General features: G+C 54.5%; 1 protein-coding gene across 1 annotated transcript in view; it reads right to left on the reverse strand.

Moving 5' to 3' along the window:
• The window catches only part of KMT2D (lysine methyltransferase 2D), a 39,833-nt gene that overhangs the window by 4,069 nt on the left and 12,469 nt on the right, over positions 1-23,295 (reverse strand). Inside the window, exons 15-51 of the mRNA XM_069489591.1 lie at positions 22,701-22,805; positions 21,825-22,006; positions 21,515-21,679; positions 21,313-21,422; positions 21,169-21,216; positions 20,296-20,517; positions 19,968-20,087; positions 19,764-19,877; positions 19,422-19,552; positions 19,189-19,336; positions 18,931-18,996; positions 18,639-18,749; positions 18,297-18,434; positions 18,117-18,201; positions 17,653-17,894; positions 17,474-17,547; positions 17,206-17,256; positions 15,270-17,081; positions 14,981-15,163; positions 14,767-14,903; positions 12,681-14,542; positions 11,237-11,360; positions 11,001-11,085; positions 10,829-10,895; positions 10,490-10,722; positions 7,549-10,389; positions 7,267-7,407; positions 6,978-7,145; positions 6,656-6,815; positions 5,964-6,039; positions 5,615-5,790; positions 5,380-5,510; positions 4,571-4,703; positions 4,365-4,492; positions 3,067-4,207; positions 1,724-1,860; positions 1,492-1,622 (exon numbers count right to left, since the gene is read on the reverse strand). Of these exons, the coding sequence (XP_069345692.1) occupies positions 1,492-1,622; positions 1,724-1,860; positions 3,067-4,207; positions 4,365-4,492; positions 4,571-4,703; positions 5,380-5,510; positions 5,615-5,790; positions 5,964-6,039; positions 6,656-6,815; positions 6,978-7,145; positions 7,267-7,407; positions 7,549-10,389; positions 10,490-10,722; positions 10,829-10,895; positions 11,001-11,085; positions 11,237-11,360; positions 12,681-14,542; positions 14,767-14,903; positions 14,981-15,163; positions 15,270-17,081; positions 17,206-17,256; positions 17,474-17,547; positions 17,653-17,894; positions 18,117-18,201; positions 18,297-18,434; positions 18,639-18,749; positions 18,931-18,996; positions 19,189-19,336; positions 19,422-19,552; positions 19,764-19,877; positions 19,968-20,087; positions 20,296-20,517; positions 21,169-21,216; positions 21,313-21,422; positions 21,515-21,679; positions 21,825-22,006; positions 22,701-22,805 (11,978 nt within the window). The remainder of the gene's footprint in view (positions 1-1,491; positions 1,623-1,723; positions 1,861-3,066; positions 4,208-4,364; positions 4,493-4,570; positions 4,704-5,379; positions 5,511-5,614; positions 5,791-5,963; positions 6,040-6,655; positions 6,816-6,977; positions 7,146-7,266; positions 7,408-7,548; positions 10,390-10,489; positions 10,723-10,828; positions 10,896-11,000; positions 11,086-11,236; positions 11,361-12,680; positions 14,543-14,766; positions 14,904-14,980; positions 15,164-15,269; positions 17,082-17,205; positions 17,257-17,473; positions 17,548-17,652; positions 17,895-18,116; positions 18,202-18,296; positions 18,435-18,638; positions 18,750-18,930; positions 18,997-19,188; positions 19,337-19,421; positions 19,553-19,763; positions 19,878-19,967; positions 20,088-20,295; positions 20,518-21,168; positions 21,217-21,312; positions 21,423-21,514; positions 21,680-21,824; positions 22,007-22,700; positions 22,806-23,295) is intronic.

Consider the following 23,295-nt stretch of genomic DNA (forward strand, 5'->3'; position numbering starts at 1 on the left):
ACACAGAGAACCCAGGATGAGGGGTGGGGTATGGAGGGAGAGGGGGGCACCAGTTCCCCTACACTGAGCCTGCTCTCCCATCTCCCATTTCCTACCACCCTCCTGCCAAACCATACTCAAGGCCACGCTCCTCTGGGAGGTCTTCCCCAAGCAGCCCAGGCCTAGAATTTAAGCTGATGGTTTGCTTGAATGTCTCAGTCCTATCTCCTGGACATACTGGAAGCTCTGAAAATGGGGGCCATGTCTACCACATTGGGCTGGATTTGAATTAAAACAGGCTGTGAATTCACAGCCTAAAGGTGGTATCCTTCATTTCTTCAGACTGTCCCCTTCTCTGACGTAACATCGGGCTCTGTGCAGACGGCTCAGTGCAGGGGAATGACTGCTGCCTGGCGGGATGCCTTTTCACCACCCTAGGGCACCAGCCAATTCTTGCCCATCCCAGAGCAGTGGTTTTCAAACGTTTTTCGTTCTTTTTTTTTTTTTTTTCCTTTAGCAAAATGTTGATTAGAGCTCTAATATATAAACTAGATGACAACGGAGCTCTTCTGGTTGAATCCAATTTGGGGGAGGGGCAGTTATGCATGGGAGGAGCAAGTTCTGCCTATGAGTTTATGTGTTTTTTGGAACACATGTGCTCACAGTTTGAAAACCACCGTTGTAGAGCATCAAGGACGGGGGCTGACTAGGGGTAGAGTCTCTGACGCTCTACGACAGCCTACAAGCCTCCAAAGGCCTTCAAGAAAGCCCTGCTACCGTGGATTCTGCCTCCCTCTGCCCAGGGACCAAGGTCAGGTTACTGTGGCACACAGAAAGAACAGTGACCCGCAAGTCAAGAGGTAAAAGAGTCTGGTCCCAGCTATGTGACCTTTGTTTAGTCACTTAATCTTTCTGGGTCTCAGTTTTCTCAGCTGTAAAATGGGGGTCATACCACCTGCCCTACCTACCTCATAAGGTTGTTGTGAGGATCAAATGAGATAATGGATGTGAAAACGCTTTGAAAAAAAAAGTATAAAGTGCTATACAAATGTAAGGTTTTATTATCTTTCTATTATAACTCTATTTATTTTTGACACCAACTCAGCCTGGGGAAGGGAAGGTAACCCTAGCACTCATGGGGTGTCTGACATTTGGGAGAATCATAGGCCCCCCTGGAAGTAAAATAGAAGAGGGAAGAGGCGACCAGGTCCCTTATATATTTTGTGAAATTTCACCATCTACCCAGAACCTCCCCAGTAGCCATTTCCAGGGTGCTCAAGATAACTCTGTCCTACACCCCAGGTCAACCCAGTACACCTGAGCAGGTTGGGGGAAGAGGAAAAGGATACCTTAGTGATACCTGTGTACCCTCTAATCAGGAGGTCTAAGAATGAATACCCAGTTTCTCTAAAGGAACTCTGATCTGCATCCTAAACCCTCATAATGAAATGGCCAGATGATCGCTACCAATACCCACACCCACATCCCTTGGCCCCAGCCCCACAAGCTCACCGTTTGTAGTGTGTGAGGATTTTAGGCTCCGATCGGGCGCAGCCAGTGGGGTTGATCATGAGTGGCAGCTCCATCAGAGGGTGGCGCCCATAGCGAAATAAATAGTTTTGACAGCTCTCCACCCCAGGCAGCTGTGGGCACAGGTCATGCACACCTTAGCCTGAGCCCTTTTGGGGCAAGGCCAAAGTTCCCAGTGCCCACCGAGCTCCCCAGTTCCCAGCCCCTTCCTTACTGATTCAGCTATGCGAAGCACCGCATGCACCGTCAACCCGAAGAGCTCCTCGCCTTTCAGGTACTCAGGGAAGAGCCGCAGCATGTCAGCCTCTTTTCTCATGGCGGCCACAGGCTCAATGATGCGATTCCATACAGCTAAGAGGCAGGGAAAGAGAACAGCCCTCAGAGGCAACTTCTGCTCACTGATTCTCAGTCCCTAACCCTAATCTAGAGCTGCAGCTGTTTTCTGTGGCCTTCACACCTCCCTGTCATGAATGCGTGTGGATCTTCAGGACTCCCTCTTGGCCTCCTAGTCCCACTCTCTCTTAAGAAGCCAGCAGGCTTCCAACCCTGGAGGGGCATCACAGAGCCTTGAGATACAAACCTAGAGCCCAGGAGACCTAACATAGGCCATGGTCCTTGCTGAAAGAGCAGGCATGCTTTGGAGTTGGGAACAGTTGGATTCAGGTTCTAGTACTGGTCATGGGGCCGTGAGCCAAACAGTCATGTACAACATAACCTTTCAGTCAAAAATAGACCACATATACAGTAATCCCGTAAGATTATAAAATTGTATTATTACTGTACCTTTTCTATGTCTAAATATGTTCAGATATATAAATAGCATTGTGTTACAATTACCTACAGTATTCAGGACAGTAACATGCTATACAGATTTGTAGCTTAGGAGCAATAGGCTATACCATATAGGTGTGCAGAAGGCTATACCACCTAGGTTTGTGTAAGCACACTCTATCAGGTTCACTCAACAATGAAATTGACTAACAATACATTTCTCAGAACGTATCCCCGTCATTAAATGACACATGACCATACTTAAATCTAAGACTTAGGTTCTTTATGTATAAAATAGGCATATTCATAGTAATTACCTCACAGGGCTGTATGACTAAAATGACCTATACAAATCACTTAGCCTAGTTTGTGGCACATAGTACACATTCAATAAAAGGTATCTGCTCTTATTGTTATTTTTCTCATTAACACTAAAACTAAGACCAAAACATTCTGTCCAGGGAAAAACAACCGCAAGGAACTCATGGTTAGGATCAGGTTGGGTGAACCAGATGATAGGGTCTCAGAACTGTATTCTCTAGTTTCACTGAGGCTAGAAAAAGGAGCCAGACTATGTGAGATTAGACAAGCAAAATATTTTCAATTATGAGGGAATTTAAGGTGATTGAGAGAGACTGAAACACTTTCAAGAGACTATTCCTGCCTGAGGCGAGGGAGAAGGATCACTCACAAGGAGGCTGCAGATCCTCTTATGGACATCCTAACAGCGACCCTGGCAGAAACTTGCCCAATACCACATCATCATTTCAAGCGCCCAGTGCTCACCCTGGGGAGAGGCGTCAGTGAAGACCAGGTCCTCCAGACCCTGCTCGATGACTTTGATTACAAACTCTGGCCGCCCGTTGTTCTCGCCAATAGAGCAGCGGTAGCAGCAGCGACGATTGTTGGTGCGGAGGCTCCAGTAGATGCGTGTGGCCTCGTAGCCCACAGGATAGAGGGCAGTGGCACTGTGGAAGTCAGCCATCTGGTGAGGCAGCAGCTGTCCGATGGCATGGAATACAAGGCCCCCCACACGGAACATGTGTAGTCGTTCTCCTCGCTGAATGATGCTGGCGATTTGCTTCACCTCGTCCCGCTCAATGTAAACCCGCCGGAAAACAGCGAAAGAGCTCAGCTCCTGCTCACAGGGCCCCTTGATCTTATGCATTGGACAAAGCATGGTCTTATCCTTGAAGAACATGCACTTGGCGCGGATGGCACAAGCAAAATGGTAGACGTTGGGGCAACGCATGCGATTGCAGCTGCTGGTGGCACCAGTTCGCTGGCACAGGGAGCACTTGGTTAGCAATCCTCGGTGCAGGGCAACCTCCACATTCATCAGTGCTCCACCCTGGGTCTCATACACCTCTGTGGACCACAGGGCACAGTTGAGGTGCACCCATAGGTCCAGGTCCAGGTTCAGCAGGCGGGCGGGCCCATCAGTGGCCCCATCACCCTCCTCATGACAGAAGCAGCAGCGCCGCATGTCTCGAGGCACCTTGTCGGGTCGCAAGGCTGTGCCAAGCTGCTCCATGAACTCTGCCACTTCGCGCTCATCCTCCTGCCGCCCACTACCCTTTTGGATGGTCAGCAGCAGCCGCAGCCGCTTCCAGCGTACTCCCTTCCATTTCTTGAGGCGAGGTGGACGGGAATCTTCACCTTCTTCAGGAGGTCGGGCTCGGGGTTTGGGCCGCGCTGATTCAGGGGATGAGGCCAGAGGCAGAGGCGAGGGGATCGGTGGCTCAGCCGAGGGTTCAGCCGGAAGTTCGACCAAAGGTTCAGCAGGGGGACTGGCAGGAGAAGGTGCCAAGGGGGATGGGGGTGGGGAGGGTTCTTCGGGAGGTGGGGCTGAGAGCTGTCGCACGTCCAGATTGGAGACATTGTAGGTGTAGCTGTGCTGGGTGGGCGGCTCTGAGACAGGGCTCTCCTACGGGAGGGCACCCTGTATCATTAGTGTCAGTTCCTCAACTAACTAGCCCCCTCCCTCCCTCACTTAGGTTCCACTTTCCCAGAAGCCCTCTGCCTTTTTTGCCCTAGGGAGCACCTCTTTCCTAACACTCACCCCTTTTTCTCCTCTGACCTACCTGTTTGAGGAGGCTCAAGATATCCAGCTGGCTCTTGAGGGTATAGCCAGGCAACACTGCATCAAACTGCTTCAGCCAATCAGGGCCAGCGTCTGGGCTCTTACCTCCCAGACCCTTTTCTTTCCCATCTGCAGGAAAGAACAGGTCAGAGCCTCCCACAAGAATCATTCCCCTCAGGTCCCGAGGGGCTTTCCTGCCACACTCACCAGGGCCCTCAGCTTCCCCCTTCTTAGGCTCAACGCCTGCCCGGGCGGGGCTCTCTGGGAACAGCACCTCATAGGAGTTGGGGATCTTCATGCTCAGCAGCTCTGCCACTGCCACCATCACACCATTCAGGTTCTGGCAGGGCAGGGGAAAGGATGGAAAAGCCATGTCAGCAGAGTACCTAAAGTAATCACTACCACCAATTCGGTGGGGACAAGGGCACCCAGAATCCATTCCCCAGGGGTCGATCAGTCCTGCCCCTGTGCCACTCCAGCTCTTCTCACATACTTCCAAACTGCTGTGGGGACTGACAGGAGCTCCACAAAAAGGAAACCATGTCAACTTAGTTTAGGAAATGATGTGTGCTATATCCGTAACTTAGGGATTCATGACATACGTTAGCAAATTAAAGGACCTGAGACGTCTTACAGTGAAGAAACCCATATTATTGTTTTAACTTGGGTTTTCCAATTTTCTTTGACCACAAAATCCTGTTCACGTTTTCAAAAACAACAGACAGAGTTTCACCAAATGTGACCAGGGAAACGCTGTCTTGTAGCATCTGTCGCATTACACACATCCACCTTATTTGTTGACTTGTCTACCTTTTACCACTTGTCTGCCATGAGCCCCCTGAGGGCAGCAACCATGCTTCATATTCCCTAATCCCACAACCTGTAGCCCAGGCTTTCCCATACAGTCAGTACTTAGTACATGTTTCTGAACAATGGTATTTCTTTTATCAGGACAAACTCCAGGGACTGCCCTCTGATCAGGGTCCCCTTGGCCTTGAGGCACCCTCAGAACATACCTTGGCTGCAGCAGCTGAGACTGTCAGCATGACTGATACCTCACTTCCTTTGCCCTTTTCCCAAGAAGTGGCAGGCAGCTTTCCAGGGACCTCCAGGTCGAGGGCCCCATAAGGCTTGGTATCTGGAAAGACTGAATGAGAAAGAGGGACTTGTGTAAAACTCCGCTGCCTTTCTCCCCCAGCTTCTGACAAGCCAGCCAAGCCTGGCCTGGCCCATCCCCACAGCAGCACATACCTGGGATGCTGGCCCGAGGAATGATGGGGATGACGGGGGAGAGGGCCCGGTCATCCTGCTCCCACCGGCCTGAGCCCAGATGAGGGAAACGAGGGGCCTCTTCCCCTAGGATGCTCTCAGGGGACGAAGCTGGCACAATGCTATCAGGAGAATCGCTATCCTCATCACTCTCCATCCTGTGTGCCACAAGTAGACATTTGTTGCTACAGCCCTGTGGATTCCCTCTCCCAAATCTCGATTTTAGATGTTATCATCTTATTTGAAATCTGCCATTGGCCAAAGGAAAAATGAGGCAACCTGCCCCCCTACCCCTATTCTGGCCCCACCCCTGTTCCGGCCCCACCCCTACCTGACATCCTCAGTCTGATTGTGAGGGGGTGTAGGCAAGGCAGCCAGCAGGTCTAGACTCTTCACCTCTGAAGCATCTGGTAGGTGGGTAGGGAGAAGAAAAGTCAGGGTGAGGGTGTCCAGAGCTGACGGTACTTTCTCCCCAATATTTCAGGTCTAAGCTCTCAGCTTAGCTATCATGATTGACTACCCTCCCACCCACCAGTTTGGGGCAGCCAAGCTATATTTATTGAGCCTTTCCTGTGTGCCAGGCTCTGGGCTTTAGGAACATTCTTTATTTACCCTTTTAACAACTCCATTAGATGAGTACTGTAATACTCAAGGAAACTAGGCTCACCCAAGTCAATTGAGTTACTTGGCTGAAGTAACACAGCTCAATAAGCAGGAGTGACAATTCAAATCCAGATTGGACTGCAGCTCCCCACTCACTAAAACTGGACTAGTTCCTTCTACACAAAGCATCATTAAGATACTCCCTGCCACCTACTCTGTTGCCTTTACTCTAGAGTCCAGAAGCTCATCCTTGCCCCCAACAAATCAGTCCTGAAAAGGCCCTTCCCAGCCCAGGTGCCCTGTCATGTAAACACACAGGGCAGAATGCAACCCACTCATTTCTTAAACCGTATGACACACTAATTGGCTTGGCCCCTAGCCACCAAACCCCACTGGGGGAGGTGTCTGCTCTCAACTTACCCCGCAGTGCCCCATCAGTATCCCGGGCAGAGGCGGCATCCTTGGGGTGCTCCCCCAGCTCCTCAGATGCAGTGACACCATTTACCATCTTCTGCTGCACCGATGGGGGTGGGGTGGGGGGCAGCGACGAGGGTGGTGTCGGCGGGTTACTCAGGTTATTCTGGGGGGTGGGGGTGGGGGGTGTTGTGTGCAAGATGGCATAGGGAGACTGATATAATCTCCTGGCCCCACACTATATCAGCAATTTCCGCATGTCTTTCATTCCCACCCCCACTTTCCCAAGAACTTCATTATTCCCAAAAGGTATTGCCATTTTTCTGACCTTGGTAAGCAGCTGGGAATAGTAGTCAGGGCCAGTAGATAGCACCCCACTTCCAAAGGCCCCCCTCAGCTGGCTCTGCCCACTGACTGGGCAACCACTGCCAAAGGGAGCAAAGAGGCTAAAATTGGCGGTGATAGCAGGCTCCGTTAGGGGAAGCAGGGACAGCTCCTAGGAAGGGCAAGATGACAAAGTTGGAAATCTGCAGCATTTGCATCTGTCATTACACAGCTGGGGGACAGGGTGCCCCCTATCCTGGGATGGGACCAGGGGACTGGCTCCTGGGGGTCACCTGTTTCAGCTGTTTCAGCAAGGCCTCGCTGGCCCTGACCCCGTCCTCCTTCCGCAGCTTCTTTCGGGAGCTCACCAACCTGTCGCTTGCCTTCTGTACCCGCTTGGGCTTCGGTGTCAAAGGCTTCCTTGCTGCTGCATCCTAAGCCAGATAAGCCTAGTGAAGGCTGCAGCCATCATCCTCAGAGCCTTCATCTCTTCTGTCTGATCCAGACCCACTCACATTGCCCTGGGTTGGCTCCAGGCCCCAATCTACCCGCTTCACTCTAGTTAGAGTACTCACCTCCTTGTTGCTGGGGGTACCCTGTAGTTTCTGCTCCAGCCCAGCCAGCTTGCTGTCAATGTGCCCGTTGATCTCAGCTCGCAGCCCCTCGGACCCCCGCCCACTGCTGAGTTGCACATTCTTTGCCCGTAGAAGCTTCTGCAAGAGCAGATGTCCAGCCTCTGAGCGGGGGCCTGCCAGCAGGAGGTGGTTGCTGGTACCTGGTGTTCCTATTGGTTCCCCATTGGCCTCCCTCTTCACTGCCTGGGCTCCCAGGGCACATGGCTCTTCCCGAGGTTCCTGCTTGATGCTGAGTTGGGGTGGCTCAGGCACCACCTGTCCATTCACCACCTGCTCCAAGTGCCCAGGTACCAGGCTGCTCTGCTCTGGCTTCTGGACTTCTGCTAGGTTGTCTGGGGGGTCCCAAGGTCCCAGCCCCTTGCCAAACAAGGTATCCGCAAGCTGGGCAGCAGCAGGTGAGACCCTCCCAGGAGGCAGCTCCAAGGGTGGCCCTTGGGGCTTTGGGGTGCCTGGATGGGTGGGGGTGAGCTGGGCCTCGGTGGGGAGCTGAGAGCTGGGGGAAGGTAATTGTGAAGGTCTCTTTGGCTCTTGGGGGCTGGATGGTGGAGGTGTGGGATGGACAGGGCCAAGAACTGGTCCTGAGGATAAGGCTCCTTGTGGGGCAGGGAGCCGGGGTGGGCCCTGAGGTCGAGGTCCTGCCCCTAGCTCCTGAAGGGGGCCTGTCTGGGATCCAGGGAAGCCCCCAATTTGGGGTTGGCAGCCCAGGAGGCCCTGGAGAGGAGAGGGCTGGGTCCCAGGCTCCTGGTAGGGTGGAGTCTGGCGTACTGCCTGACTCTGCTGCAGCTGCCGCTGCATGAGAAGTGCCTGTAGCTGCTGCTGCTGTTGAGGACTCAAGTGCCGCAGCTGTGGGTTTTTGGCCAGGACTCCTTGGAGCTGTGCTCGAAGCTGACCCACTGTAGGCATAATTCCAACCCCAGGCAGACCCTGCCCAGACTGGGGGACAGGCCCTTGTTTAGGAGGTTGTGGCCCTATGTTATTTTGCATGGGCCGCTCTAGCCCGGGGGGTTGTTGGGGGCCCAGAAGGTTCTGGGTCATGGGCCCAGGCTGCTCCCCTAAGGAAACAGAAGGTTGAGCCAGCAGGTGGGGCATAGATGAAGCCTCAGAAGATGATCCACTGCCTAGTTGCCCATGGCTTCCTCCACCTGCTGTGTGGAGCAAGTTAACTTGTTGCTGCTGCTGTCCCGGAAGCCTCAGAGGTGGTTGAAGCTGCAGAGAGCTGGGCTGAGGCTGGGCCTGAGGTTGGACAAGCAGGAGTTGTGAGTCCCCAGAGAGTGAGGGTTTTACCTCCCCTGGTTCAGTGGCCATTGATTCAGGTGTAGTCCCTATTGCTAATGGCCCTCCCTGATGTGCTGAGGGCCCCTCAGTGACCTCTGAAGGAAGAGCCGTCTCTACAATGTTTTGTTCCTTGCCCGACAAGAGGAGGGTTGGGCCCAGGGCTCCTGGACTAGAAAAGTGTTGAAGAGGCTTGGCTGGTACACCAGGGCCAAGTGCCACCTGCTGCTGCTGTTGTTGCTGAGGAGACAGTAAAGTTCGACTCTGGTTCAAGAGGCCCATCTGCTGTTGTTGCTGTTGTTGCTGCTGCTGCTGCTGCTGCTGCTGCTGCTGCTGAAATTGCTGCTGTTGTAGCTGCTGCTGCTGCTGAAGCTGTTGCTGCTGTTGTTGCAGCTGCTGCTGCTGCTGTTGTTGCAGCTGTTGCTGCTGTTGTAGCTGTTGCTGCTGTTGTAGCTGTTGCTGCTGCTGTTGTAGCTGCTGCTGCTGCTGTTGTAGCTGTTGCTGCTGTTGTAGCTGTTGCTGCTGTTGCTGTAGCTGCTGCTGCTGAAGCTGTTGCTGCTGTAAGGAGCCCATGGACTGAGCACTGAGTTTGGGCTGCCCACTGTGTGGTATCAGACCCTGCTGTAGATGAGACAGCCCTGCCATGGATCCTTGCTGTTGGTGCTGTTGTTGCTGCTGCTGTTGCTGAGCTGTGACCAGCCGGTGTCCCATAAGGCCCTGACCCTGCTGTGCCAGCTGGGGGGAACTCAGTACCCGGGACTGGGTCATAAGCACCTGCCTGTGAGGGCCCTGGGGGCCCAAACCTCCAGGGTGCTGCTGCTGCAACACGGCCACCTGGGCAGGGCCCAGCATGCCCTGGGGCCCCTGGGGTGGCTGAGGGGACAGCTGCTGGACCAGGAGGCCCTGGTGGCTGCCAGGAGGCAGAAGCCCCTGGGGCTTGGGACCCAGAGCCTGGTTTGCCTGTACCCCAGGACCCTGCTGCTGTTGCTGCTGGATTGCCACCTGTCCTAGGAGGTGCTGCTGCTGCTGCTGTTGCTGCAGTTTCTGGGCCAGCTGCATACGTTGCTGCTGCAGCTGTAGCTGCCTTTCCTGTAAAAGCCTTGAATCAGGTCCAAGGCTTCGAAGAGCAAGGTTGCCAGGGAAGAACCCCCCTGAGGGACCAGCTAGGGATCCACCACCACCAGAATGTTGCTGTTGTTGCTGCTGGGCCAGAGCTGTGTTGAGGAAGGGGCCACCAGGCTGTCCAGGTAGTGCCATACCCCCAGGGGGCAGGCGAAGACCTCCAGCTTGTCCACCCGGAGGCCCCTGTGGTGGTTGCAGCCCATGGCCAGGTAGTAGCTGGCCAGGGAGCTTGGTAAGTAGCCGGGGACTCTGGGAAGGGCTGAGAGCCAACACCGCTGAATGCTGTTGCTGCTGCTGTTGCTGCTGCTGCTGCTGCTGCTGCTGTTGTTGCTGCTTATTCCGATATTCTGCCATGAGATTAGTATGCTCTTTCTGCTGTTTCCGGACCTAACATGGGAGGGTCAGAGAGGTCAGCCTGCGGCATTCCCACCTATGCCATCCCACTTCCTTGCCTTCTGGGTGCTAGGCCAAAGTTTGCTTTCCCTACCTGATCCAGCTGTTTCTGGATCTTGCTCTGCTGCTCTGTAACCAGTTTGAGCTTTTCAGCATCAGCTTCTGGGAACTCACGGCCAGCCTTTTTGGCAGTGCGCTGCTTGGCACACAGAGCCTTCCGGGACTTGCGGTGCACACCAATCTGCTCCTCTAGCACCTTCAGCTGCATCTGTAGGAGCTGCTGGGTATGGAACAGCCACTCTTCATATTGCCGCTGGTCAGCCTCATCTGGGAAAGGAAGCAGGGTGTCAGGACCTGCAAAATGATAATCCTAATCCCTCTTCTTCCCGATGTTCCCACTTCCTCATGCCTTCCTCTCAAGCCCCATACTCACTGATCACTCCCTGGGCAAAAGTGGGCGGGTTGGGACGAGGCTGGGAGGGGTCACCAGCACTCCGCTCCTGTGATGAAAGAGGGTGCTGCAGGGTCTTTGTTCCATGCCAAGCCCTAAGAAGGGTGGGCCAATGGCATAGAACCAAAGTTTCTACTCCCACCTGACTACTTACCTGGCTACTCCCAGCTGCCACATGGTTCTGCAGATCACTGCCAGCTCCCCCAGAGAGCCTCTGGGCTAGCAGAGACACTTGCTGCCTGGAGTCCACCAAAGCATAGAAGATAAGTGTTGGCAATAGGAAAAAAGTTGGAAGGCAAAGAAGTGGGACAAGTAGGAAAGGGGGCCAAGAAGGAAAGGGGTGTGACTAGGAAAGAAAAGGGTCAACCCCACCCCAGCCCCGAGTCTTACCTGTTTATACCAGGTGCCACCCCAATGCTGCCCTGAGCCATCACTTTCTTGATGCCTTTCAAAGCCACCATCTTGGCCTTTGCAATGGGATCAATGATATCTTCTGCAGCAAATTTGTCCAGGTCTGGAGAGGGAATAGCCAAATGAGTGGGGCTTTGCGGGGCATTGTATGTTTGCTCTTCCTTTCAACACCTTGACCTCAACCAAGCCAAGCAGAACAATGGCACGGCATGGCAGAAAGACCACTGAACTAGGAGCCCGGATGCCTGGGTGACTCAGCTCTATTATTCACAGGACATGTGGTCCTGTTTTTACTTGCAGTGCTAGGAAAAGGGACTCAGTAAATATTTGTTGAGTCACTCTATCAATGTCATTTTACCTCTCTAAGCCTCAGTTTACCCCTTTATTTGACAGAGATGATGATCCCTACCCTGCCTACCTCATGGAACTGTTGAGGATCAAAGGTGACAGGAATATGAGTACACTTCATGACTGGGAAAGCACTCTTCAAAAGTAGTGTTCTCAGTACAACTAGCACAACCCAAGAACCCAAGATGCAAGCACTGTAGCAAAGCCCTAGATGCCAGAGCTGTTTTGGGTACAACATGTACCTTGTGTACCCCATGTCCTTGTCTATCCAGGATGCTACGTAAAAAAGCAACCACCAAACACTTAACTCTTCCTAAAATCCTACAATTTGTATATTTCTTCATAGCTCAAAAAACTTAACTGACTCCCCACTTTCTAAAGTACTAACCAAACTCCCTCTCCTGGAATTCACCAGGGTTCAGATCTAGTTCTGCTAATTTCTGTGTAATCTTCAACAAGTTACTTAACCTCCACATCTCAGTTTCCTCTTCCGTAATCAAAGGTAGTAACAGTACCTACTTCATGAGTCTGTTATAAAGTGCTCAGCACACTGCTTGGCAAATAATAATTACTCAATAAATGCTATTATGATTTGAGGTCTTTCTCAATCTGGCCCCCCTTCTTAACTCTCCAAAATTATGGCAGTGCTCACTTACTTCCCTCTACACAAAGTCTACTCCAGCCTAACCACTTCATTCACTGTTCTTGAAATCCCATAGGTTTTCCTGCCACTACAGCCTTACTCCATCTTTTTACCTTTTCTTGTGCCACTTCTCTCCGAGTCCTACACTTTCAGCCTTACCACAGCCACAAAGCCTTTGCTAATCAGACTTCATTGATACATTCATTCCCTTCATTCATTCAAACATCTCAATGCCTACTATATGCCAAGAACTCTTCCCTCCCTCCTTAAAAGCTACAGTGCTTCCACCTATATCATCAGTTACTTAGCCAAGGTTCTTTGTGTCCCATCTTCCTTAAGTGTGGATCATCTTAGGTCTCTGGCCTCAGCGCCCATTTGGTGATAACAATGATCACCTCTGAGCAACTTGGCCATGCCATCAGCTGAGGTTACCTGTATCCGGGAAGAAGCTGTTAGCCAGCTGCTGCTGCATTGCCAGTTGCTGGGGCTTCATACACATGGAAGGTGGCATGGTGCCCATGGGCTTCTGTGATAGCACTGGCTGTGGGCTCTGCTGGGGTACCAAGCCTGCCTGCCCCCCATGCTGCCCACTTAGCATATGCCCTTGGTTGGACACCATGGCCATGGATGGGGCCAGGCGCTGCTGGAGGGCATGAGCTGGTGGCTGGGTAGGCATCAGTGGCTGGGCCAAGCCTGGCTGTCGGGCACCTCCAAGACCCAGGGCAAGCTGCTGTTGGGGTCCAGCCAAACTGGGAGAAGAGCCCTCATGTGGCAAAGGCATGGCCTGGGCAGCACCTGGTGTGGACAATAGGGAATGCTGCTGCTGCTGCTGCTGCTGCTGGGCAGGCTGCAGCTGTGCTGAAAGCTGCTGCTTCTTCTGCAACTCCTTCTTCTCATGCTCCAACAGGTCCTCAATGAGCAGGGGCAATTCACTGGCCACCAGTGAGCTCTCCATCTTGTCCAGCTCATCCCCAGATGCTGTATGTCCACCAGGCAAAGTCAGGGCCCCACTCTCTAGCTCAAACTTTTCCAGCAAAGAGGATCCTCCTGTGCCACTAAGCGGGCTGGGGGTCAGCAGGTGAGCTGGTGGTCCTCCTGTGGCCCCGAAGGGGCCCTTCTCAGCTGTGTGCCCACTGCTGGAAAATGGCCCTGTGCCCATCCGGGTGTCCCGGCTGCCCATCACACTTTGTCCCGGTTTCAACCCCAGGCCAAGGGAAGTGGGACCAGGTGCTGGCTCTACCTTGGGGGTGGTAATGGTGAACTGGCAAGGGGAAGGGTGGCGTCCACCCTCCTCTACCTTGGGCTTCACCTCAGGGAGCACAGATGCCAGGCGGGGCTCAGAGGCATCAGTGGCAGGGGGAGGGCGCTCCTCAGGGCCTAAGGGTCCTGGCTCCACCCCCCTCAGCAGGGCCTCCCGCTCAGCCTTCTCATTAGCAGATTCCACCAGCCTCAGGTGCTCATTGAAGATGTCCTTCTTGTCCCCAGTGTCCAGCTCAGGGTCAGTATATGCCAGGAGGTCAAACTCATCTCCATTGAGCAGGTCATCCAGGTGGGGGTCATTGGTCTCCAGGTTTTCCAGGGTGCCCAGCTCATCATCACCCTTGGCCACATCCACACCCAGACCCAGGTGAGCAAGCTCTTCATCATCCTCTAGGGCCTTGTGGGCATCAAAGTCATCATCCAGCTCAGGATCCTCACACGGTAACTTCCCAGCTTCCAAGGCCAGAGGAGGGGGGCGGCCAAGCTCAGTGCTCGAGGGGGGCCGGGTGACCAGCTCCAAGCCAGTTGGCAGGGTGGGACCCTTGGTGTGAGGAGTCGGATGGAGGCTGTTGTTCATTTCAGGTGCTGGTGGGGCTGAGGGTTTCTGTGGTGGAAGGCCTGATACCGTCAGGCTCCGAAGTCCATCAGGAGCCAGTCGGTGGGGGTCTTCATTTACAGGGTAAAAACGGGGTCTCGGAGGTGGACCCTGACCTGGAAATGGAGCTCCCCCAGGTCCTAGTCCTTTCTGTACATTGTGCCGCAACTCAATGAACTGGGCAGGACCAGATGGACCAGGTACTGGCTCACCAGGGCCTGGCAGGCGGGTGGGAATTCCCGCCAAGGGGGAACCTAGAGCTTGGCGGCCAAGTTCAGGTCCAGGGGTTGATGGAAAGCGAGCAGACATGGCAAGTCGCATGGAGGTTGCTGCTGTTGCCTGTTGCTGCTGCCATAGTTGTTGCTGTTGCTGCTGTAAGGGCAGGGACCCAGGATAGGGTGCTCGCTGATAGAAAGCTTGGGAGCCTCCTACCAGTTGCCTGGAAGAATGCACAGTAGTCAGTAATATGCAATCAGGATGAAAAAGAGCCAGAACACGGGCTTAGGGCAGCAAGGAAGAACAGAATGCAGTGAGGGGGAAGGAATGAGGAAGAGTAAGCGATACTGGAGAAGGATTAGTGAGAAAGGAAAATCAGATGCAGAATACAACAGTAGTCAAATCTGTCCCCTTGGTTTACCCCCAGAGAACCTCCTGGAGCCTCACCGGCTGTTCACATCCATGGAGGAAGGTGTGGCCGGTGGAGGTGGCCGGGAGAGTCGGTCATCACTAGAGAAGGCCCCTGGTCCCAGGATGGGGCCACTCAGCTTGCTTGGGGGCAGCCCCACAAGGCTGCTCTTGTCCTAGAAAAGATAGCGGTAGATGAAGGTAAGGTCAACTTCAGTATCCTGGCCCCACCACCCCTCGCCACTCTACCTACCTGGGTCCCAACAAAGGGGGTCTGGGCTCGACTCAGCTGCTCAAAGGCAGGGCTGCTGGGCTCAGCACCCCAGTTGCCTGGAGGCCCCACTGCTCCTGCAGCTGCTGCAGCTGTTTCCTTCTCCTGCCGCAGGGTGTTGCGCTGGATCTGCTGCCGAATCAGCAGCTCCCGTAGTCGCTGGCGCTGTGTAGAAAACAGAGAAGACGAATAAACCCATTCTACTCCAATCATGGGTCTGGCACAGAAACAGCAGATATGGGGGAAGCTCAGCTCCAGGTTGTTGACTCACCTGCCGTTGCTTCTCCAGCTCTGTCTGGCTGAGGTTGGACATGCCTGGGTCCTGGGTACCTGAGAGTTCAGGTGTCGCCAAAGAGCTACCCATTCCAGCCCCTGGGTCTTCTCGCTTTTCGACAGGAGAAGTGATGCCTGATCGCTGTGGGGCTCCATGGGACAGGTAGGGTAGGGATCCATCGGGTGCAGGTGGTGGCAGAACTGATGGGGGGCGCAGCGGGGACAGCCCATAGCTCTCCCCTGTGGACCCACTGCTGGGCCCTAAGGGGCTGCCCGATGGATGGAAGTTCCCGGTGGTTACTGTGTAGTTTGTGCTTTGGGGCTTGCCCAAGGTGGGGCCGGGCCCAAAATGGCTGTTGATCCCATGGGGTGGAGGGAGACCAGGCTGAGGGACAGAGGGCTTTAGGGAAGGCTCCCCTACTGCCTGAGGGAAAGTGAAACGCATGGGAGAAGAGGTGCCCACAAATGCGCCCGTCCCAGGGGACCGGGCAAAATTGGGGGGCTGCCCACTTGGGACCTTGGCATGGAGCTCACCTGCCGGCCCTGAGGGCAGGGCTGCTGGGAAGCCCCCAGCCCCCAGTGGCGTGTGGGCTAGAGGCCCAGCCTTAAAGGCAACTTCAGGAGGCTGGGGTCGGGGTGGCTTATGCAATGGCGCAAACGGGTCACGGGACTGAGGGCGTGAGGGTGGACGAGAGTAAGGGTCAGGGGACTGAAAGCGAGGGGTAACAGGGGATGGACAGAAAGCCTCAGCAGACAGGGGACGGGGTGTCAATGGGGACTGCGAGCTGGACTGGGACTGAGGACTGGCGGGCACTCGGGAGAAAGGGTCAGAGGGCAGTGAGCGAGGAGGCAGGGCACAGCAGCTCTCGGGGGGTGGTGGCTGGGGTCGAGGTGTCAGTGGGGGCTGGGCATAGGGGTCAGGGTAGGGGCCAGGACGAAAGATTTCCGAGTGGCTAGGGGGAGAAGGGGCCAAAGCCTGGGCAGGGGAGGGCTCCTGAGGCCGAAGGCCCAAGCCCGGGCTCTGGGGCTCTACCTGAGATGCCCGAGGGGTCAGGGGAGCTTTGAAGACATCAGGTGCCTTTAACTCCAGGCCACCCAGGTGGGGGCCTGAGGAGGGTGAGTCAACAAAGCCCAGGTTTGGGGGCCCATAGCTAGGAGAGGATGCCCCAAGCTCTTCCTTCTTCACCTCTAGGGCCTTCCGGGACTCGCCAAAAGGTGGGGGTGAGAGCAGGGGCTCAGAAGCCTTGCCTCCCCCTACCCCTGGGCTCTCAGGCACAGCCAGGTTGTCCAGTGAGGGGCAGCGGGGTTTGAGGAAGGGGTCAGGTGTGGAGGGTTGGTGTCGGGGTGTACCAGGTGGGGTAGTGTGGAATTCTCCTGGCTGGCCAGTCCCAGGACGAGATGAGGCACCCAGCATCGGGGGCTGCGCGGGGCCCCCAGTCGGACTAGGATAGGGGGGATAGGTGGGCGGTGCCGTGGGGAAGCGGGGCTCCAGAGTGTAGGCGGGGGCCAGTCCAAAGGGGTCCTGCGAAGGCACTTGGGCGGGCACCTGGGGTGGGAGCTTGAGGAAGAGCTCACCAGGCGAGTCCGGGCCAGGCACCGTGCCCGCCGGCGGCTTCAGGAACCCATCCGCAGAGGTAGACAAGCCGGCGGGGGTAGTGGGGCTGCCAATGAAAATGGTGGGGGCAGCAGCAGGGGGCGGACTGCCCAGTGCCCCTGGCTGGGGGGGAATGCGGAGATGTAGGGCTGGTCGGTCAGGCTTACGGGCTATGTCGCCCACCTTGGTCTGCTTGTTGATCTGGCTCTCAGCCTGCTACAGGGGGAGACCAGGCACAGAGCAGTCAGACTGCTGTAGGCAGGCCCCATGTGCTCCCACTCTCAGAGAGGCCACCTGCTAGAGGACTTGGATGGCTCAGCCCAGCCCAGCCCCGACTCACCTTCTGTACCTTGTTGATGCGGTGAGCCGCCCGGTTATCTTTGGCCTTTTGCTAAGGGATATAGGACACTGCCTTAGGGCCTAGCACTCTGTCTCAAACCCAGCCTCCATCCCTCACAAAGCCATTCGTGCTCCCTACCCAAAGGCTGATCCCTTCTGGCCCAGCTGCTTTAGCAGGGAGGCGGGGTGGAGAGAACTGAGGTGAATGACCCAAAGACACCTCCCTCCCTCCCAGTTCCCATGCTGACCCATGCTCCTTTCTGTCTCACCAGGTAGGGGGCTTTGTCAGCAGCTGGAACCTTTCTCCACAGCTTCATGATTTGTTTGCAACGGCTAGACCAGTCTGGGGGGTAGAGGGGTTGAGTTAGGGAAGACTTGGCAGGTGGCCCCTCCCTCCACCAGCCATGTTGTCAGGCTGTCATCTCCCTTGTCCTTGTCCCACAGGTACCTGGGTAATCTTGCTTGAGATTAGGAAAGTTAATGTTGGCATAGAGTACAGGTGAGATAGTGGAGAGCTGGCCCAACTCCTCATCTTTCTCCCAGCGCTGAAGACTCCGCTGGTTATAGGAGAGCCCGTCGCCCTCACCCTCTGTGGTGGGGGTGGTGGGGGTGGAGGGTGTGGTACCCCCTGAGCCTGTCCAGGGGCTGTCTGGTTCACCGGGTTCCGGGCTAAAGAAGCCCCCGCGCTCCCTGGGGCGCAGGGGCAGAGAGTCACAGGGGGTAGGGATACCAAGTCCCACCCCAGACAAACTGCCCAGAGCCCTAGGCCACCGCCCTTCCCTAACAGGGAGTGGGGAGGAGCAGGAGAACTGTTGCTACAGCATCCCAGGAGTCCAGGGGAGACAAGGCATGGACCCAGATGGAGGGAAAGGACGAAAGGACTGCCCACGAAGGTTAAGCACAGATACCAACCTAGAATCCAGGAACGGGGACTGGCAGAGGCCCGGGTAGGAGTCCATTGGGCTGCTGGAGGGGAGATTGCCCAAAGGGAGTCCACCTACAAGAGGGACCAGATCAGAGAAAAGAGTGACTGGCCCATCCTGGGGGCAAGCTTGGCTATACCAGTCTTCGAACCACTCCCACCCATATTACCTTGAAGAAAGGGCCTCTGCAGTGGCGTACGGCTGCCTTCTAGACCAGGGGTTCCACAACCCAGGTGCTGCTCTCGTTCGGAACCCAGAACATCCTTGAAGAGCTGCTGCAGGTCCTTGGATTCCATTTTGGGCAGTTCTGTGGGGGAATGATGAAGGACACCCCTGAGGAAGACTGGGGAGTTCAGGTGACACCACAAATCTATAAAAATGGTCATGGCTAGGGAGGGTGCCCAGGACTACCCCCAAAAAAGCTGTACAGATCACAGTCCCACAGGTAGGACCTTCTCCTTCTCCCACAGAGGGCCCTTACACATGGAAGAGGTGCGGGTCCCAGCCTCACCTTCTGTGGGAATCCTGTCTAAGTCAGAGCTAAGCATCCCTTCACCTGGAGTACCAGGCTTCTCAGGGTCACTGGGCACTGGGGATGCCTTTACACCCCCATCCTCAGGTCCTGCAATTGCCAAGAGAAACCCATTAGTCAAGGCCAGTGGAGGTACCACACTGGCCACTCTGAACCACAGAGGAACATGGAACAAGTTTCCAGCTTCCAACCCTCACATTACAGTGCTCGGGGCAGAGCAGATGGATAGAGGCAAAGCCAAGACAGGACACAGCCCCTCAGTGGCCCTCACCTGGTGTATCAGCCTTGCTCTCAGGGCCACGGGATTCTTCATCTGCAACATCTGGACCATCATCTCCTACGAGCAACAGTCCCACTCCAATCAGAGACATCTCATACCTGATGCCCAGAACGAGTCCCCAGCTCCACAGGACAGGGCCCTTGGCCCCACCCTTAACTCCTGGAGACCAGTCTATTTCCACCAAATACCCTCGCCAGCTCAGCAACAAGGAAGTTGGATTCTTTCAGACCACCTCACCACATAACTAACCTTTCTGCAAGGTGGGAAGCTCCTTCCTTTCTGAGCCTCCATCCCCCTTGGGTTTTGGGGTTCCTAGTCCAAAGCTTGGCCGGCCCACTCCAACTGCAATAAGGGCCTTACGGCTCAGGTCCAGCAGCTCTTTCCCAAAGAAGGCTTCCTGTGGGGGCATCAGGGAGAAACAGTCTTCTTCATGCCCTGCAGGACACAGACACCTCCCTCACCCCTTGGAGCCTGAGACCCACCTGCAGGTAAGCAGGAAACATGTCCTCTAGTTTGCTCTTCTTGCGCCCTCGCCGCTGTTGCTTCTTCTTCTCATCCCCGTCAGCTAAGCTCTGTTCCACGGAGCCCTCTGCAGGCAGATCAGCAGGCATCACTGTGGATAAAAGGGAGGTGTCAGACTCTCTGGGGTTGGGAGCATGCTGCTCTCAAGCAGGCCAGGTGACATTTTCTGCCTATTCTCCCCCAACACCGGTTGGGCCCACCACCCACTTGGCCCTTTCAGTGAGCCCACCCCCAGAGCCCCCCGGCGTTACCCATGGGTGCTGTGATCCCCACCTTCTCCCAGGCCCCACTGGTGCCCTCACCCGTCTCACCCTCGTCGGGCTGCCCATCCCCACTCAACACCTCCGCCTGTGCAGCAGGCCCCTTTTTCACGCGCGTATGGGATTTCCGCTGTCGCACCATGAAACCACCAATGCCTATGAGGAGGCAGAGCTGAGGATGAGAAGCCGCTGGGGGACCTGGTGCGCTGCCCCTCACTACCCCATCACCCTCTCCCAGGGCCTCACCAGGCCGATAGGGTTTGCGCTTGCGTTTTTTGCTTTCCTCGGTCTCCTCTTTGCCAGGCTCCATATCGGGACTGACAGGGCCCTCCAGTTTAATTTCACACTCCATGTGCTCCACACCACCTGTGTATGGTGACAGAGAAGATGGAGGCATTTCAGAGGTATGTGCCCTTTTAACCTTGTCATCCTGCCACTGAGAGAGCTGAGTAGCTTGCCGCAGAGCCACCTGAACAACACCAACAGTGCATGAGGGTGACTGAGAGTGGCAATGTGGCCCCCACCCAACATCCCAACTCCCACAGGCTCTCTCCCTGAGATTCCCCAGTCCAACCTTCAGCCTTGAGCAGCTCGTCGGTGTCCAGGTCCCCATCCTTCTTGTCATCGGGGCCAAGGGCATCTGAGGGCTCAGAACCCTCCAGCCCTGCCTCCCCTGGGAGGCCAAGCCGTCCTCGCCTCTGGCGCCGCTTGTGCAGTGGTGACATGGTCAAGTTACGCAGCACAGCCATTCCAGTTTCTGTCAGCCACACACCCTCAAAGCGAAAGTACTGGGGCTCTGCACAAGAGGGAAGAGCATGTGACCCCTGGATGGAGGCTCCAGGGAAACCAGAACTCCAAGTTTCGACCTATGTCCCCAGCTAAGACAAAGGCAGTTACACAAAGTCCAGCCTGGGGTCCGAGGCCTGGGAAGAACAGGCCACCAAGGGGTACTGGCTGAGGCCTGAGTTCTCTGTCAGTGACCCCGGGAGATTCAGAGAGAGACTGCAACTGCAAAAGCCTGGCTTTGCTTGTGATTAACTCTAGGCCCACCGAATAAATTCCCCTGCTATCTGGGGCTAGGAGCGGCCAGCACACAGTGCCCTACATGCCAGGAGCAGTGCCCACATCATGATGAAGGAGGAGATGGCCCTGGCCCCCTTCACTGAGGAAGAAGAGTTGTGTTCTCTGGAGATGAACTTCCGGCAGTAAAGAGGCCATGTTGCCTAGTGAAAGGAACACTGCCTGGGAAAGTTGGGAGGCCTCAGTTCTAGTCATAACTTTGCCATAACTTACTAGGTGACCTTGGACAGGCCACTCGACCTCCCTGGGTCTTTATCTTAGTTTCCTCCTCTTAAAATGAGGAGATGAAGTTGGGGGCTGTTGACACTAGACAAGATGGTGTCTAAGGTCTCATCTGGCTTCGGCATTCAACATTTCTGTGACTCACCTGGCTCTTTCACCTTCATAGGTACCAGCTCTGGAGGTGCAATAGGCACTGTGGAGAGAAACACAAAGGCAGTTTAAGGGCCTGTCCCAAAGCAAGGCACCCCTGTCCTGACTCCCCCTCCCCATCCCCACAGCTGGTACTCACCCACAGGTTTTACCACGTAGGGCTGACAGGAGACACAGTCAAAGCCCTCATCGGCTGCCTGCTCCACATCATCCTCTGTGAAGAGGCTCTCACAACCAGCATGCATCCACCTGGAGAACAAGACGGGAGGAGATGAGCCCAGGCAATGTGTTGCTGACAACAGGGAACAGGGGCTAATGCAGGTGGACAGGGATGCTCCCACCGTTCACAGTGTCGGCACTGGATTAGTAGGTCCTCTTCCACGTAAGGAGCATGACAGATAGGGCAGGTCACCAGGCTGGCGCAGGGTCCGCAGTGTGTGTAACTATTCTGCCATTCACAGTGGAAGCCAGGGGAGGCGGCCCCACACTGCATACAAGACACACACCTGGTAGGGGAAAGAAAATAGACCCTCAGCACCCAGAGATGCCCTCACTGAGAACCAAGTGACCAGCCTCTGTCACATACTCAACATCACATCCACTCTAACATCTCAGGCCCCAGGTCCCTTCAAAGATCCCAGGTCTCCTTACCATTTGCACTTCCAGCCACCCTTGGGCACGGTGAGCAGTGGTGGGTCCAGGCAGTATGTGTGGTAGCTAATATCACAGTCATCACAGAGCAGCAGACGTGAGGGGTCAGAGGCCTGACCGCACACCTCACACACGATACACTCCACACAACGCCAACCTTTCAGCAGCATCACCTTGGTGATCTGGCGAGGAAGAAGGCGATTCGTCAGGATGTGAGGTGGAGGGGAGCCGGGACTTACACGGGTAGGGCTGCAGGAAACCCAGCGCACAGGCCAGACCTCCACCTGAGCACAGGGAAGTTTACGCAGAGCACCCTTGCCCCCACAACAGTGGCTCTCAATTCCCAAGGATCTCTGCTGATCATAGAACAGCCACACCAGCCACTGCCTCATTACAAGTGCAATAGCCATCTTCCCCTAGCCAAGTCCCCAAAAAGACTGGAGAAAATTAGGTTGTATTTCCCCCAATTTTTTTTGAACATTTACAACTTGCTATTGCTACTAGTTAGTGAATGTGAGCAGTGGACAAGTCATAAATTAATATTAATGAAAACCCCAAAACAATTGATCATGCTTAGGTCAAAAATACTGTTTTCTCTTTGTGGACATGCACTTATGATTTTGATTTTATGTTTTATCTCCAGATTATATCATGTTTTCTACTAGTAAAGTTGTCACAGTTTGTATGATAAATTGAATTACACCAGCAAGTCATGGTCTACCAAAGAGTCTACCATGAGTTCCAACGTACTTTTCCCCAAGACAAGTTTGATAACCATTGGTGACTGATGAATGACATCCATGACGAACAACTGTATTATTAATAAATCAGTAGTGTGGCCAGGACAGGAAACTTACCCTTGGGCCCTGAACTCACCTTGCTGTTGACACAGTAAGGGTGGTAGCACTGAGAGCACTGCGAACAGGCAAGAAGGTGGCCCTCCGCCCCACGGCCAAAGCTGCCACATACCACACACATGTCCTGAGGAAACACACAAACTTGAACGTCCAACAAGGTCTCATCCCACTAAGTCCCAGCCTATTGACTGTAACACTAATCTGGGACCAGGGAGTCAGGAAACAAGAAGCCCATCCCCAGCATTAGGATACTATAAGCCACCACAGGACCGTGCTCCTCGTAGTCAATCCATAGGAACTACTCCTGCCTTGCCCACCTAATCAGGTAACTTAAATTTATAAGCCTGACATGGGTAAAGGTAAAAAGAAATTAAAGGAAGACAAGATGGGATTAAAGACTGGTTGGGTGACAATCACCTATGTGACAAAATTCTACTTGTTTCAAGATTACTCAGGTGAGAACATAGATAAGCTCCCTAAACTATCAATATAAGCTTCAATAAGGCAAAGGCCATTTCTGCCTTTTTCATTGCTATTTGTCTAGCTCCTCTTAGTGTCAAGCTCAAAGGACATACTCAAGAAAAATTTGATGAATGGACAAACAAATGAACACG

The sequence above is a fragment of the Eulemur rufifrons genome, chromosome 16, assembly GCF_041146395.1.
Source record: "Eulemur rufifrons isolate Redbay chromosome 16, OSU_ERuf_1, whole genome shotgun sequence".
NCBI lineage: Eukaryota > Metazoa > Chordata > Mammalia > Primates > Lemuridae > Eulemur > Eulemur rufifrons.